Source organism: Nicotiana tabacum, chromosome 6, assembly GCF_000715075.1.
Source record: "Nicotiana tabacum cultivar K326 chromosome 6, ASM71507v2, whole genome shotgun sequence".
Taxonomy (NCBI): Eukaryota; Viridiplantae; Streptophyta; class Magnoliopsida; order Solanales; family Solanaceae; genus Nicotiana; species Nicotiana tabacum.
The window spans coordinates 144,970,694-144,988,890 of NC_134085.1; the positions used below are offsets into that span (position 1 = coordinate 144,970,694).

The 18,197-nt window shown below is 36.3% G+C and overlaps 1 protein-coding gene across 1 annotated transcript; it reads right to left on the reverse strand.

Moving 5' to 3' along the window:
• Positions 1 to 3,161: 3,161 nt before the first annotated feature.
• LOC107778612 (protein DEFECTIVE IN MERISTEM SILENCING 3) lies at positions 3,162 to 15,558 on the reverse strand. Its single transcript, XM_016598894.2, has 8 exons — positions 15,399 to 15,558; positions 12,649 to 12,789; positions 12,343 to 12,457; positions 11,550 to 11,787; positions 9,252 to 9,443; positions 8,824 to 9,144; positions 7,127 to 7,349; positions 3,162 to 3,318 (listed from the first exon to the last, which is right to left on the reverse strand). The coding sequence occupies exons 1-8, from the start codon at positions 15,444 to 15,446 to the stop codon at positions 3,274 to 3,276; spliced, it is 1,323 nt and encodes a 440-aa protein (XP_016454380.1). The 5' UTR covers positions 15,447 to 15,558; the 3' UTR covers positions 3,162 to 3,273.
• Positions 15,559 to 18,197: the final 2,639 nt, after the last annotated feature.

Genomic DNA, 18,197 nt, shown 5'->3' on the forward strand with positions numbered 1-18,197 from the left:
GAGAAGATGTCACAAGGATAGACATGGAAAATGAGGCAAGGGGCACTTCATCAGAAACTGGACCCAAACTTTCATTTCCAAACCCACGAGCAAAAAGTTGATCAACAGAATCACGAGCAGCCGCGGGAGTATCGTCACCAGAAATCACCAGGGTGGCTTTAATAGGCTCGGTTAAAGGAACAAAACGAGGGGGAGATGCTTCATCATCTGAAATAACGCGTATTCTAGCCCGTGGCCTTTTTACCAAAGAAGCCCCATCTTATTCTTCCTCTTCTTCAGAGTTTTGACCAGTAGTAGCTTTTCTTTTCGATGAAGAACCCAAAATTATTTCTTGGGCCCTTTCCAAAGAAATTCTGGAAGCTACAATGTCCTCAGCGGTTATGCCTCGAATGGGAAATCCTAACAAAAATAAGGATTAAAATAATTTCTAAGGAAAGAAGTGAACGAAAATACAAAAGATATAGAGAAGAAAGCACTTACCGTGAGTTTTCACTTTCCAACCAAACCGATGAGAAAGGTTTTTCCAGGATCTACCTTCCATCGGAGCAACACTTAACAGCTTTCCTACCCAACCACGGAAATTGAGAATTTCATCAACAACTCCCATGGTTGCTAAAAAACAAGAGGAAATTGAAATGACAACCATCAAAATTGAGAAAAAGGTATGAGAAAGTTATAAAAAAAACTCACGTGCAAAATTCTACTTCTCAGGAAAGGGAACATTCTCTTCACCCACTAAACCAACAGTGAGGGCAGCAACAAACCTGGCATACCAGCCACGGTCCTTATCGTCTTCTGAACTGACCAGAACTCTTTTACTTCTTGCTACTAAAGTAAAGATTCCTTGATGAAAAAGTTTGGGAGAATAGAGATGGATCAAATTAAAGAACGTAAAAGGCATGCCAGCCATGTTGGCCAAATGCCTCAAGCAAGCAACAACCCTCCACACGATGTGGCCAATTTGTCCTAAGCAAACATCGAAAAAGCGACAGAATTCGATGATAACAGGGTCAATAGCAGGTTTGAAATTCAACGTGAAAGGGTATGTATAAACAAAAGAAAACCCAGTTAAATAAGAAGTGATTCTTTGGTTTGCATTAGTGATTATAATGGGGAAGTCATGGCTCCAATGGCAATCTCTACGAACTACAGAAATCAGACCTTCGGTGATCTGAGTCAGGTAAATGTCAGCACGATCTAATGAAGACATTTGGTTTCTGATGGACTCTCTATCATTGTAAAAAGATAGTTCAGCAGGAACAATTTCATCCACTAAAAGTTCACAAAGGGGTTCAGTGGGTTCTTTAGTCTTACATGAAAATCTTTGAGAAAGAGAACCTCTGGTTCTAGAAGGTGGAGTAGAACTCGATGAAAGAATAGAGGGCCCTCGTGAGGAAGAAGATCCTAAACTACGAAGTCTGCCACCTCTCCTACTTCTAACAGGAGCAAAAGAAAGATTCTCAACGATGAGGACTCTCTGAGGGTTAGGGTTTGAAGAAGACATAGTAGTACGAGGAAAAAGAAAACAAGAATTGAATATTCTAAACCTTTTGTGAGAAAGACAAAGGTGAAAAGTTATATTTATAGCCAGAAGCAATCGTCAAAGGAAAAGATGCAATGATGGAAACGTCATAATGAGAACTGACGTTTCGTAATTGGTGAAGCCGTAAAAAAGCCTTAAAAGACGCTCAAAACTTGCAGAACCAAATAGGAGATGCCACGTGTCACGAACATTAAATGGAAGTGACTGACGAAGAGTCAGTTCTAGAGAAGAATTAATGGCAGCAAATATTCCCGCTTTAATGAGATCCACTTCCCAAATATTCTATTGATGAATAAATGGCAAGTGGGGGGACTATCTGTATTGGGAAAAGTTAAGTTCATATATAGAATTTATTGCAAGATGACACGTCATGACACGTGGACCAGTCAAAGGATGATAGTTGGCAAAGAATAATCAAAGAGGCACGGGCAGATATTCAAGAAAAACAAGAAAGATAGACGCTCGAACCTCTTTATGATTGAAGAGAATGAATCTGATAGTAAATAAGGTATAGATACGTATTACCGGGCATTAAATACGGAAAACGTTAGGGAATCTGTATTGAATCAAATATGATTACCAATTATAACGTTACATTAATTGTCAATAATGACTCTATAATGGTAGAAACAAAACATATTACCTAGAGATAGCTATAAAAGGAGAAGACTGATCATTTCTAAAGACACGAAATACTATTGAAATATATTGATTTACTTTGCACTATATTCAGTTATTATTTGTCAATTATTCTTATTTCTATTCGATTATCAGTAACCCGAGTTATTCTAAAATAAGCTTTGACCGAAATCCCAATTTTTTATCAAACAATGTGTGCATACAAAAGATGGTGTATAGAAAAAGGGTGTGAAGATAGATGTAGGTGATGATTTTTAATGGGTGCTTCATTTTATAACCAGTACTCGGAAGCCATTCTTCTCTTTATCATTGCAAAAGAATAGGGGAAAAATAGGTTTTTACTGGGAAGAAGAAAACATTATCATTAAGAAGATACTACTCTTTAAGATTCTCCATTACTATACATAATGTACAAAGCAAGTTTAATGGAAACTATTCGTTACAAAAAGAGAACCACCCCTCTCTCTCAATTCCTTCCAAGTCGTTTGTTTAACACACAGTAAATTAAAAGAGGACAATTTTTTTCTACTCTATCTTGTCTTCTTTTTTTGTCAATTTGAATTTATAAATAACTGTACAACCAAAATTTCTAATAAATATTCGATTAAAGCAAAATCCAGGAAAAGCAAAGCCAGTTTCCCAATGAAACGATAGAAATTAGATAGCAATAACCAATAGGGTAGTTCCAACATTTCAAGGCTCGCTAGTTGCAATTTATGAATTGGATAAAATTTAGCACTGTGGCCAATGAAATAGCATATTTTTCAACCTTTAAGTATCAAGAGAATTTACAAGCTAACACGACTGTACAGTTGATGCACATTCTATACATAAAAGAAGTTATAAGGAGAAAAGGGTAGCCTGTCCTGAGTGAGTGATCCATTTTGAAAATTGACCTAAAGAATAATCAGACAGACATAAGTCGTCCAAATCTAAAATTGACCCAAACAAGGATAACATATAACTGCACATATAATCCTTGCAATCCAAGAGAGCATTGTCCAGACTATAAATTAAAGTTGTAACTTTGAATTCACTGATAAAGCTTCCTCCTGTCTAATACTAGAATTGGACTAAAATTTCCCACGCAATCATGATATCGGGGTCGACCGCTCCCCTACTGCCGGAAACTTTTGCTGCATACACAAAGACAATAGGTCATACACTGATAGTAAAACTTCATAAGGTCTACTAAGGTAATAGATCTTTTCAAAAGAGAATAGTAGTTCATAACCTGACATCCTTTTTTCATTTTATAGGGACGGATAACTAAATTAACAAAATCAGCACTGAGGGAGAGATATGTAGATAGAGCATCGACTACCTTTCTTACAACTAGTAATGGATTCTATAGAGTTAAAATCATATACATCTTGCTTTTTATACCAAAAAGCTTACAACAATGCAAGGGCGGTGGTTCACCGAATTTAGCAGCCTAAAATCGAATTTTAATAAGAATCTAAATTTTATACACCTATACAAGTATATGCAAAAAATTTGATATTGTCTTTTTTTTTCCTTCTGTACTTATTTATATAATAGTATTTATACAAGATATATGACTTTTAGCTTTATTTAGTAATATTATTATTTATATTATCAAGGGTTAATTCAAGTTAATAAGATGTTAGCCATATGTTTGCAATACATTACCTTGGATCTTGATGTAAAAAACTTTATTTGCTAATACGAAGATTTGAGTAGTTTAATTCGAAGTTCTAGAATATTTCTTATGTTAAATAGTAAATATTCTTTATTTTTTTAAAACCTTTTTACCCGGATATTATACTTTTTTTCTACAAAGTTCAAAATTGTCTCAGTCAAAATATTATTACGTATTTTACCATTAACACTTTTTGGGGCCTCAAAATTTTTGGGGCCTAAAGCAAAGGCTTTACTAGCCTCACCCTTGAATGCAACAATGCAATACATTATAAGGTCCATCTCAGTCAAAAATCATATGCATCTTAATTTTACACCAAAAAGCTAGATTTAGCAAACATGTATATTTTATACTACTATGTAATGCCTCTGCTCTTCATTCAAAACAGCTCCGATTTCTTCTTTCCAAACAGTACAAATGATACACAAAGGAACTGCTCTCCAGATCTTCCTAAATTGCATCCTTAATCTACTACTAGTAGTCTTCTCTTTGGTGTCCTAACTCCTAATCATATCTTCCACTCATTTCTTCAATCTGTTTGCTCTCCTGAATTTATACTCGTATTACTAGGAGATTTGACATTTATTCCTGAAATATCTTAATAAAACGGCCAATTTAATACCTAAACTACTAAAATTTCTATTGTCCATCTCTTCTCTTGTAACAATTTATTTCAGAGGAAGCAAACATGTAGATACCAAAACTTGCAACATTAGTAAAAGCATCCTTGTTATTTAAATTAAATGTTCCAGTACAAACTTGAAGAAAAATGTGTTCTCTCTCATCTGTAATGAGGTTCAGTATAAACGTACGTCTGAAAAAGGATAGTTTTAAAAATAACCAATGTTTTAGCATCTCAATTTCCTAATGGCAAAATACATAAGTTTGGCACCCGAACAATGGACCAAATCCCTGTTACACACTTTCTGTGGACACAAATAATATTACACACTCAACCTTTTAAAAGTGTGTCTAATACACACTGCTTTTTTCTTGACCACTTTACCTAAGTATGGGTAATGTCACGCACCAATAAAGTCGTGACACGTGTCATTAACATAATTAAATAAAACAAAAAATATAAAATTACACATACACCCTCATCTTCTCCAACCCCATCTCTTCCACCTCCATCTCCTCCTCCACGGACCACCCAAAAAATTAGAACACACAATTCAACCCAAAAATTAGGAGCCCAAGTGATTTAATCCCAGAAAGAAATAAAAACATCAAAAGCCAATAAGCCATGACTCACACCACCATATCATCACCACAACAAGGCAATTGTTAAAAAAAATGCAACAATGGCAAAGGTAGATTGAAAATTACAACTGCTTGGATATCATATCTATTGAAGCTTATCTACATCAACAAAGACATAAACGGACTATTTTCATTTATAGCTCTCTTCCAAAATTTTGTTTTTCATTTCCATGGCTGTCATCGCCACCACCAACTTTCAGAATAAAAAATTCAGCCTTCTCTTCAAAATAGATTGGAAGCTTGAGATTAATGCAAAATATGTATATTTAAGAGAAAATCAGAAAGAAAAAGAAAAAGAAGGGAGTTGGTGAGAGGAGGTGTTGGTTGGCGGAAGAGAGAGATAGAGGAAGGGTGGGGAAGATGAGGAGATTGCAGACACATGGCATAAAATAAATAATTAGACAGTATTTTTATTAGTAGACGCTTCTATCGTGGTGTTTTACACATGCTTAGTCCTGGTCAAAAGCGGTGTGTATTAGACACACTTTTAAAATGTTGAGTGTGTAATATTATTTGTGTCCACAAAAAGTGTGTAACAGAAATTTGGTCCATTGTTCGGGTGCCAACTTATGTATTTTGCCTTTCCTAATCTCTACATCTTTATACTGCTCAAAGAGAACATCTATAAACGGCATACAAAGAAAGGACAAGCTTAAAAGCTCCAATGGAATAAAGGGTATCTCTTTCTATGCAGAGTAGTTCTCTGCTAGCATAATAAATGCAAGTTCAGAGTTTTCATCTATCAAATGTCATCGTTAATCCAGTGGTGGACCCAAAATTTTAAGCAAGGGGTTCCAGTGAAAAATGACGTTAAAATAAGGGTGATTCTGGCAAGTGAGATTTGTGTCGCTCTTTTTTCGGATCATAATGCTACCAAAAAAATGAACAATTTTAAAAACTTGAGGTCGGCATTCGTTTTACTATTTTTTTTCTTAAAAAGTTGGGCAAGAAATATAAAACATTTAACAAAGATCATCAATTTAACTAAAAGTATTTAAGAATTTTTCTATTTAATTCACAATGTAATATCAACGAGCTTTCAAATTTGTTAAACTTGAACCGAAAAAGTTCTGTTTTACCAAATTATTTATCAGACTCTAATGAAATCTGACAAAATCTAAAATCTTTTTCTTATTGATAAGGAACAAAGTCGTTAATTCACAAACAAAAGACAAAATTAAAGTGAGTATAACTTAAAACAAACTAACACAGACTATAGAGAAGAGAGCTTATAGAGTAAATTAATAATTTCAATGTAACATAGAAAAAAAAGATTTGGTATAAACTAATTTAAGAGGAACTAACCTATTATAAATAATTACAATGATTGCACTTGCGTATTTTAGCAAAACTAATGTAAGATTTCACATTGTAGAAATTTTTGATCTTTTAAAGTAAAATAGAAGGTACAATTAACTTACCTGATCAAAAAAAAAAGAAAGAAGGTACAATAGCTCCTTTTGGATTTGAGTAGAAAAACTAAGTATAAAATAAAATAGAAAACAAAGTAGTAGAAAATAGAGATAAAAAAAAATTTAAAACACACTAAGGGGAGTAAGCTAATTAGCTAACAAGGCTATCTTCATAATTTAAAAAGAAAAAAAGAAAAAGGGAAAAGAAGAATAAACAAAAAGGCTAGCTTGCGAGAAATTTGCGACAATTAGGATTCGGATGCCCGACTAACATAAAAGTTTGAACTCAATTGACCATCTTTCCACAAGATCACCTTAGGTCAAGTGGATTCAATTAAAATTTATATCGATATTTTACAGAATTTAACTTATAATAAAATACCAAATTTTTTCGATGAAGCGGGTTTATTTGAACCCTCTTGACCCTACGTGGGTCCGCCCATGTGTCAATCAATTAACGCAGGATGATGATCAAGTTAAAATGGCCAAGCTTTCACCAAAATCAACTATGAGATGACTTCATTTATTTCTGCTTGGTATCAAAAGCACAAACTATTACCGTTGACTTAGCATGCATATTCTGACTAGACAAACTCAAGTAATTACCGGGGTAGCAAAGGATGAGCTGTGTGCAAGAAACTTGACAAACTCCTGCTTCTTTATTTCAAAGTTGAACTTTGCATGGTCCAGCAATGTTTGTTCTCTATGTAAATCTTCCAGAAATCTATCCCTTTTCCACTTCAGCTCTTTCAACCGGCTCTCAGTATCAAAATAGTTTTCAGGCAGATTTGACCTTCCGGAACTCTTTGGAAATTTGACCTCTACTTCACTTTACGCAAAAAGTACAAGAGAAAGAGAACCCAAAAGATTCAGTGATGCAATCAATAAAACAATAAAATATGCTGCATACTCAAATACATCTGATATATATATAATATATGCATATGAGAAGACTAAAATGCTAAATAACTGATAGAAGCCGTTCAGGTAACTTGAATTCAATTGTGGGCCACCAAGACAGTGTTAACTTTAGAAAAGGTATGCCATTTAAAAATCCATAAAATCCATCCGACCATCTACAGAAAGTAATAATTTCTTCACACCAAAAAAACAGCTGAAACAAACTGGTTAAGGCAAGGTATTGATTGGCAGCGTGTTCAAACAAACGGGTGATTTTCTTCCCCAGTTTTTTTTTTAATGGCAAAACATTTCAGTTGCTACAACCTCTATAACCCATAGAATATATAAAGGCACATAGCTCCATTGAGAAACTACAATGTAAAATAGTTTTTTTTTTTTTTTGAAATGGAACTTACTAACTGATGGGTTGAACAACAATGTAACAATAAATGACCGCATCCTCCCTCAGCATCTAACACATACAATACTGACTCACACACCCCAATGCATCTCGTCTTTGTTGTATGGATAGCCTCCCAAATCGCACACCACGTAAAGAATGCCACTTCTTAGGTGATTTAGTTTTCCATATTGATGCATCTGGCCTTCTCTAACTACCCCCGAGGGCCTGCGCAAGCGTCTGTATTGTGAGTTCACCAGAGAAATACTTGTTCCTGCTCTCCTAATCATTTTTTGTTCCTCCTATATTCCTGTAAGGATTCATCAACTTTATCCCATTCCAACTTGGAATATCTCCCAAGATACTAGATCCATCTCTTCTAAGCATTTTTGGCACGTTATCAACCATGATAGAGAAAGTTAAGCCTCACATCATACATCAAGCAGAAATGTATTGAATTACTACTGCCAACTCCAAATGGGAAAAATTGTGAAAACTCTTCTGCAGATAATTATATTATAGGTCATCTTTCCTGATTAACTACTAAAATGTGTTATAAACTCTTTTCTTCTTTCCTTTTTTCCTTTCAGGATAACTTATTCATTAAAGATAGCCTGTTAATCATTTTGAAATATACATGCAATAAACAAAAAATGTAACAAAGGCTACCTGCAGAAGCTTTTCTGTAGATGTAATGTAACAAACGAAGAACATGTTTTCATACACCATTCTAGACCGATTGAAAGAGGAAGTTCATGAAGGTTGAACTACTGAACTCCACAAGGCCAAGCAACGCGGTCACAAGGTCAAAAGTCAATAACACCAGCTTCCCAGTTAAGGCGCAAATTTATAGACCGGGTATATTACTTGACACTCAAAGAGGAACAAGTTTATAGGCAACCAATCCTTTAGGGTATCATCATCAAACAAGCTGAATTTAGAAAAAAATAAAAAAAAAATGAATGAAATACAGATATATCACTAGTTAAGAAAGCCTCTTTACCTGTTGCCTAGGGCAAATACACCATTACTCTTTATAATCCCACCATCCAAAGATATGGCTCCATGTGTTATGACAGTTAGTGCCTGCAGCATCTCTGTCCTTGTTTTGTATACTTGCAACCGTGAGAAGAGTTTATAGAAGAGAGTCTCTCTCAAGCCATGACCAGTGCTTGTAGCACAATATAAGTTCGCACTGTCAATATTGATCATATTAACAGCAAAACCAAGGAAACCAGGAGGAGTTTCCCCATTGGGCAATCTTGGCTTCATTAAAGCTAGCCTCCTCTGAGGGTCATCAGCAATGAATGCACCTTCATATGATCTAATTTATAACCCAAAAAAAAAAAGAATAAAAGAAAAATGGAAAGAGAGTAAAGAGGTGTTAAAGATAATCAGCAGTTGCAAGAAGAGATCATTTTAACCTCAAACCTTAAGTTCCCAAGACAGATAACAAGAAATCGGGCATCCAAAGCCCTACCAATTGAAGCTCCAAGGGCATAGAGACCAGAACTTTTGTTTATAAAACCTTCCTTATCATAAGTTTCCAGTGCTTTAATTCCATCAGGTTTCTTGCAAACAACTGCTAACATGGTTTCTAGCCCCAGATAATCTGAGAGCAACCTGCATTTCAGAGATTAAGATACAAATGTCAATCATGATACAGAACGAACTTCCATTATTTGCCTACTTCTTTAAACATCATGCTTCCATCATCTTCTGTTCACGAAATGCAGAGAATTACTCAGATTCTAACTCCTACATCACGCCAAGACCTATTTTCAAGCAAAGAGAAGCTTATTTTCATACACAAAAGAGTCTCAACATGCTAAGGCTTGTTTGGCAACTAGAACTTTTATGTTTCCCTTTTCTCCCCTTAAATTCTTACCATTCTCAAGAAAATGTTTCCCTTTCCCCTTAGAGAGGAACATAATGATGTGTTCGTATATGCTTTGACACTACATAGATGTGAAATGAAACCACGTTTGGAAGGAAAAAACATCTTCATCTACCCAAAGAAGAAGAAGAAAAAAATAAATCATCGCATGACAAAGAAGCAAGAGCTGTGATGGACTTAACCATGAGACGCCCCCGTAGCTAATCTGTTCCGTGATCTTAAACCATGCATGACTTGATATATATTTCCAGCTATACAATAAAAAGGCCCAAAAATAAGGATGTGCAAGAGACTCGATTTTTTTCTAGGTAAGTAAATGTAAAAAAGTGAGAGAGACTAGAGAATTTAATCAATAGTCAAAGCCCACTCTGATCTCTAGATCACCAGCAAGTCCTACACATTTTCTGATCAAATCTACATAAAAACTCATATAACCAAGTATGCCTATTACATGCAAAACATTCCTTTATGGTAGATGGGATCCGATTTGGACCAGAAAGCCTTCTGGTGACTCAGCACTGGAAATAGAAGGGTCTTTCACCATCGGCAAGGAGGAGGAGGAAGAAATTGAACGACAAGAGAGGAAGGGGGGAGGGGGGGGGGGATGACCAACACCTGATTCTTATTGGAATCCAAACAAAATTTGGAACCCTTTGTTTGGTAGTTGGCAGAAGTAAAAGGGTTTATCTTATTTAACTTCACAGTATCAACTGTAGGTAGTGGGATTCTAGTGGGCTGTTGTTGTATCAACTGTAGGTAGTGTTCCGAACAATGGGTTATCCCCAGATCAGTTTGTAAAAGCAAACGACAACAATAACAACAATAATAATAATAATAATAATAATAATAATAATTGAAAATAATAATAATAATAATAATAATAACAATAATAATAATACTAATAATACTATTATGATCATACAAACACGTCTAATTAATCAGAAAATAATTAATGCAAACACATCTAAAATTTCTGGAAACAAAAATCCTTTTGGATACAAAATGAACCCAATGAAGAGACATTTAGCCTACTTCCATTTCCGTTTGTCTCGATTTACTTGACTATTTTCCTTGGAAGGTAAAATTTTAATTTCCTAGAATATATTATAAGCTAACATGTTATAATATTTGGAACATGTTCCTCTCTATTTTTGGACTAGCCTGGGTCAAGCCTAACAGCATCAAGGAAGCATATGAATGTTGGTGTTCATGGAGAGTTGGTAAATCCATCAAAAATATTTGGGTAATGGTACCTGCTGCTATCTTTTGGTGCATCTGGAATGAAAAGAACCGTAGATGTTTTGATGGGATCTCAACTCCAATCCATGTAGTCAAAGCAAAATGCTTATTGAATTTGTTTAGTTGGCTAAATCAGGCACCTGTAACTAGTTCTGTTCAATTTTTTGATTGTGTCTGCTCCTTAGTGATAGAATAGTTTTTTGTGTATATGAACAGACACCATCTCTCTTAATTGTAATCTTTTGCCTGCATCCGCTGGATGCTTTTAATGAATTCTCCTTACTTCATCAAAAAAAATATATTATAAGCTAACATAGATAATACCATATATTATCTTAGCCTTACAAATATCAACTTTCACTTCGACTATACCTGTGACAAATTCAAAGACCAGAACATAGTCAAACTTTCTGTCTTAACCTTCATGCAGCCACATGTCATCTTGATTGAGCGTGAATAAATGGTATAATTTCTAGAATATGGCTGGAGAAAACTAGCAGAGAATTTGGATTTAAGACAACAAAAAATCGTGGAACAGCTTCTTCTTTTTGGTAGAAAATGCAAGCAATTACTGGATGATATGTGAAAGTAACCTGCTGAGATTATCGTCATCAACCTTCCCAAGCAAAGCAACAATTCCTATCACGTCCTTCAGTAACGGAAGATGAGTAACCTGAGGTCCATGATGAGTTTTCAGCTGGCAATAGATGCCAGCTGCAGATTTATCATGTTTTAGAATTCGTTCAATGATCTCCTCTTCATTCCGCCTATTGGAAGATTCCTTATTTTCAGAACCAGGTTCACTTGCTGATTGATACCTGCCAAGAGCAACTACAGTACCACACAAGCACAAGAATTTAAAATTGAGAAACAGTGAAAAAAGGAATGCTAAAAAGGGAAAGACAAAATTAAACTGAATGCTATAGTACACATGGAGTACTTTCAAATAAGCAATACCCAACAATTAAACCCATGGAGAAGATATTAGGCCTCTGTCAGATCGTTTAAACAAGCTGATGGCCGACATTTCACGCTACAGGTAATCACAATATCCATATATACTTGAAACGTGAAACACAACCCTTGATATGAAGATCTTACCATGTTTGATTGTTCCCTTCCATAAAGACAAGCGTAAAAGCATAATATTCTAGGATACTGAAAATATCCATATATACTTGAAACGTGGAACACAACCGTTGATATGAAGATCTTACCATGTTTGATTTTTCCCTTCCATAAAGACAAGCGTAAAAGCATAATATTCTAGGATACTGAAAGAACAAAGTAACTACAGTGCCTTTTAAAAGTTTACACATGCATTTTGCAGCAACCTACTAAACATGAAAAGAAGGAAACAGTACCTTGTACAGAAGGAAACAGTACCTTGTGTGTCTAAAATTGAATCATCCAATATGTTCTTCTGAGCCTTTAAGAATTTGATATTATCTTCATGGTGTTTAATTTTTAGACCAATCTCCTGCATTGCATCTTGAAGTTTCTGCAGTAATTAAATGATATAATTATTAATATTGATCCATCTATTTCACAATAACTAAAAGTCCATTATTATCTCAAATAATCGCTGTAAATAGATATATCTATACCTAAAATCAAGATTATTGTGCATGTTCCATCCATGCATGATAAAATAAAATAACCTGTTCAGATATCTTTCATAATCTTAACAACCTTGGAATTGCAGATAACTGCCTCAGCAGCTCCATTTTGCATCGTGTCGCGGTCTCCAGCAAAAACAGAGGAATTAATCTGACCTCCTTGATTGAACTTTGGTGGATCATGCACAGCTAGTGCCTTAGGACTGATAGGTAGCTGGAATCAAAGAAAAATAAGAGCAAACATCAGTATTTAGAGTTGCTTATCAAGAAAAGATTAAACAAGTGGCTATTCATAATGCCCTAGAGTCTCCCTCCATATCTACCATGTAACAAGTAACAATATGTAAATTGTACTTCAAGCCACTTTTTATCTTTGTTTCATTTAGGAGGAACATACAGTATACTTTCCTTCTGAAAATATATATTGAAGGTTGAACATGCATATTTCAAATACAGGATGCCAAAAGTTTCTGCAGCCGATATACCATAGATAGAAAGAGGTCTAGACTGATGCTGTAGTTTTAATTTAACAGCCCACATTTTTAGTAAATTTAGAGCACGTGATCAACTATTTAGCAATGGAAGACAAACTTGACTATTTCAGGTACTAGTGCAAATACTGGCTTCAACTTTAACAAATGAAAGTGCTTAGAAGCTAAGTCCCTCAAGGTTGCAGGTATGAAATTGAAATTGGTAAAGGGAAACGGCAAAGGGATTGATATTATTGTGTTCAGAAAGAAAAATGGTTCTCAAAATGAAAAATCTGCTCATAAGTGCATTCTCAAACTGTTTGAAGAGAAAGGACAACACAAATATAAAGTGAAAAAAGAAATGGTAGTAGGACTCTCAGGTTTCCACAGTCAAATAGCAAGCAGATGAATACCAGCAGACCAATATCCACCACCTAGACCTTTTCCTAGCAACATCATAGCAAGTCACCGAAACCCTTAGCCAACCTCACTATTGCAGCATATCTTGCAGAAGATTACTCTCCTATATCCCAAGTGCGAGCAGTCAAATGGATTAGAAAAAACTAATAAAATAAGGCAGAGACTAAATAAAAATCTACGATATCTTGAATGCAGTCCTCAATTATTTCCCAACCACAAGATCAACTCCGGTTTACATGCCATTTTTTAAATAAGTACGCCTGTTTACATGCCACTACTAGACTTAACAAACACAAATACATTAAAACAAACTTGAGGACCTTCAATAATGTAATCGGATCCAATGTCAAAAAGAGCATGTTTGCTCCCGCAGATCAAGTTGGTTAGCGTGAAACTTGACAAAGTTTTTCCTCTTAGTTATATCCATTGTTGCTCTCTTCCGATGTGAATCTAAAAAGAAATACAACTGTCTTGTGCATCTAGCCTCTAGTAGTTCTTGAAAATTAATGCACAACTACAAGATAACTTGCAGCTTTGACAAAAGGTAACAAAGTACTAAAACAATTAAACAGAATACTTAAAGTGAACTGTCACATTCAGGCATGGGGATAAAACCAAAAGCATTTGGAAATCTTCAACTTTCCTCCAGGTGGCCTTCATTCTCAAAGAAGGCAGGCCCCAACTCCTTCGTTTGTTTCGTCCTAATTTCAGCTGGCAAATCTTCTCAATACAAGTTGATGGGCAATGTTTATTCAACTTGGCAGCCTCGTTAATGCCGCCAGTTTTGTTTGATTGCAAATGTCATCATCTAACTTAGGGCGTTATTATGGTGCAAGGACCACGTAGCACAGTCATTAGCAAGTCATGCAATGTTCCGGCAAAATGGGTGCAACAAGCGCATTTCTCTGATAAACTGTGATCTGAAGAATTAAATTAGGTCGTAGTCTGAAGATTCGTTATATTAAATGCAAAAAGAATTCGCCGGGAGACTGAATCCACCTATAAATTGACACTATCTTGAGTAGCATCTTTAAGATGTAGGTTTTAGAGTTAGGTTTACTGTTAGGTTATCAGTGAGATTATATAGTTAAAAAAGTCTCGAACCTTACACTTGAGCAAACCTCTCTCTGAGCTCCTTGTGAGTGTATTATCAGAGGTTATTCTCTCTCCTATTACTTTCAGATATTATTAGAGTGCCGTGTGTCGTCTCTAATTTTGTGCTCTCCTTGTAGCCATCACTAAAATAGTGAATTGCTTCTCTCAACTTGTGGACGTAGGTCTTATTGACCACCAACCATGGGTAAAATGTTTGTTATTTCTGACACCATCCTTAGTCAAGGGCTATTTTTAAGTTATTTTAATTCTTAGTGAATGAAAAGAAAAGGAACTCTGGTTCAAAAATGAAAGCGAAGCATAAAATTTCAGTACCTTGAGAGTCAATATATGGGCTAGAAAAAAAAGTGGTGGATTTTATGAGACTTTTCTCAAAGCTCAACCTTTAAAGAAAAAGCATCCCCCGGGCCCGCGCGCTCTTGCTTTGAAAATTCCCATTTCTGCTGGATCCTGACATCCTCCTTAATTCCTATGTGATCGTGAAATATATATATATGCAGTTGGATATCATAGAAGGCCGAGATCAGGTAAAATCTCTAACTGGAGCCCTAGATTCTCTGATTCATACTACATTAATGATATCTTAAGTTAGCAGCCAAAAAAAGCATCTAAATTCTCAGGAGAATTGTATCAGAATACATGCATGACCTAATTTCCAGTGTCTATTAGCATTAATTAAGTGTTTTTATGGTTTATATGTCTTAGCCTCAAACTCTAACACAGAATGTGCGTTTTCAATAGAAGCAGCAGTCAAAGAGCCTTCAGCTCACTGAACAGTCTAAGGTAAACGAGACCAAAAAAAAGAGGAAAACTAGAGTACCTGCACGTTCTCGCCGTCTATGGACATTCTCCGTTGGTCGCCGGTCATCGTTGAGTCGACGGAGATTACGAGCAGACTGAGAAAGGCGGCAGTGCACAATGCGCGTGTGTTTTGACAGCAAAGAGAGAGAAACAGAGGAGGGATTGGGGCATGAAATGAAGGCCGTTTGGCTCTTATTCGTGCCTAAAAACTGACTCGTACGCTCTACACGTGTACAAATATTTCAAATTTGACATTTCATTTTTAACCTTTGTGAAAAAATTGGATTTTCGAAATCTTCTCTACACGTGTACATTTTCAAATACAACAACAACAACGACCCAGTAAAATCTCACAAGTGGGGTCTGGGGAGGGCAGTGTGTACGCAGACCTTACCCCTACCCGAAGGGGTAGAGAAGCTGTTTCCGAAAGACCCTCGGCTCAAGATAATAAAAAGACAAAATGAGAGAATATTAGATTCACCATGGAGATTATAGAAAACATAGGAACATAAAATGCAGAAAAGTGCAAAGCAAAAACGATGGCTAGTAAATGGATCATGCGTCGAAAAATAGAAAATAGTAAGACACGACATTGCCCCTAGCTATATTAGACAAAACCCTACCGTATTAGGCTCAGAAAGGTACAAAGTAACGCAAGACTCAACTACCTCCTAGCCTACAACCGTAATACTCGACCTCCACAACTTCCTATCAAGTGCCATGTCCTCGAAAATCTGAAGCCTCGCCATATCCTGCCTGATCACCTCTCCTCAATACTTCTTTGGCCGCCCTCTGCCTCATCTTGTGCCTTCCACAACCAGCCGCTCACACCTCTTTACTGGAGCATCTGGGCTTCTCTGTTGTACATGCTCGAACCATCTGAGCTTCGCTTCCTGCATCTTGTCATCAATGGGAGCCACATACACATTCTCTCGAATATCATCATTCATAATCTTCTCCATCCTAGTGTGCCCGCACATCCACCTCAACATCCTCATTTCTGCTACTTTTATCTTTTGGATATGTGAGTTCTTAACATGCCAACACTCAGCCCCATACATCATGGCCGGTCTAACCACCGCTTTATAGAACTTACCTTTAAGTATCGTTGGCACTCTCTTGCCACACAAGACTCCAGAGCTAACCTCCACTTTATTCATCCAACCCCAATACGGTGTGTGACATCCTCGTCGATCTCCCCTCCCCCGTAGATAATCGAACCAAGGTATTTGAAGCTGCCTCTACTTGGGATAACTTGTGACTCAAGCCTCACATCCACGTCCACTTCCCTCGACTCAGCGCTGAACTTACACTCGAGGTATTCCGTCTTCGTTCTGCTTAACTTGAAACCCTTAGACTCAAGAGTCTGTCTCCAAACTTCCAATCTCTCGTTAACACCAGCTCATGACTCATCAATCAGAACTATGTCATCGGCGAATAACATGCACCATGGCACCTCCCCTTGAATATGGTTTGTTATCGCATCCATCACCAGGGCAAATAAGAACGGACTGAGCGCAGAGCCTTGGTGTAACCCCATTTCAACCGGAAAATGCTCAGAGTCGCCTCCTACTATCCTAACCCGAGTCTTAGCCCCATCATACATGTCCTTAATTTCCATAATATAAGGAACTGACACACCTTTTGCCTCCAAGCATCTCCAGAGAACTTCTCTAGGAACCTTGTCATACGCTTTCTCTAGGTCAATAGATACCATGTGCAGATCCTTCTTTCTCTCTGTATACAGTTCCACAAACCTCCTAACAAGGTGTATAGCTTCTGTGGTGGAGCGACCCGGTATGAACCCGAACTGGTTGTCGGATACAGACATTGTCTTCCTCACCCTCGCTTCAACCACCCTCTCACATACTTTTATGGTACGACTCAGTAATTTGATACCTCTATAGTTGTTACAACTATGGATATCACCTTGTTCTTATACAATGGAACCACCGTACTCCACCTCCACTCATCTGGCATCCTCTTCGCCTTAAAAATAACATTAAACAACCCAGTCAACCACTCCACACCTGCTCTCCCTACACACTTCCAAAATTCCACCAGAATCTCGTATAGCCCGATCGCTCTGCCCCTACTCATCTTACACACTTCCATAGCATGTACATTTTCAAATATATGCTTATATATAGAGAGAGAAAATATTGAAGTTTTTCGGAGTAGCGCTCTAAAGTAAGATATAGTGTTGGCTCACAATAATTTAAGGTAAAAATTTATTCACAATCACAAATGATAATTACTAAATTGAGTTGAAAAATATGATATAGCGGTGGTGATATATTGTGCATTCATTTGATTGATGTAAACATTGAATTTAGATAAAAATAAAAAAATTATATTAATTATTATTAGTGAGTAACGTTACAAATTATATATTTAGGTAATGAAGATTATTTCAGGGGTAAATCTAAATTATGGCGTAATTTTCATAAATTATAATATTGCATATTAATTCATTAAATTGATCATGCATTAATCATTGATTCAAATTCATATTTCTACATATTCAACTTTCAATGTTGCCCCCTTCCCCCAACACCCCAACACACACACTAGAACGAGATGTAACTTTACAATCCTAATAAGCGTAAAACAAATGTAGTGTTACGCAACGCCTTCCTGATGTTCTTTGGAAGGGCAACATAAGGCTAAGCAACCGATGTCAGTGCGGTTGTTGTCCGCCAATGAGGTCCCCTCCGCACGCTAGACTAGATTGTCAGTGTCGTGCGGGAAAACCAATGTCACGAGCAATTGCGGAAGCTGAGAGAGAATTGGGTTTTGAATGATGATGATGATTTTA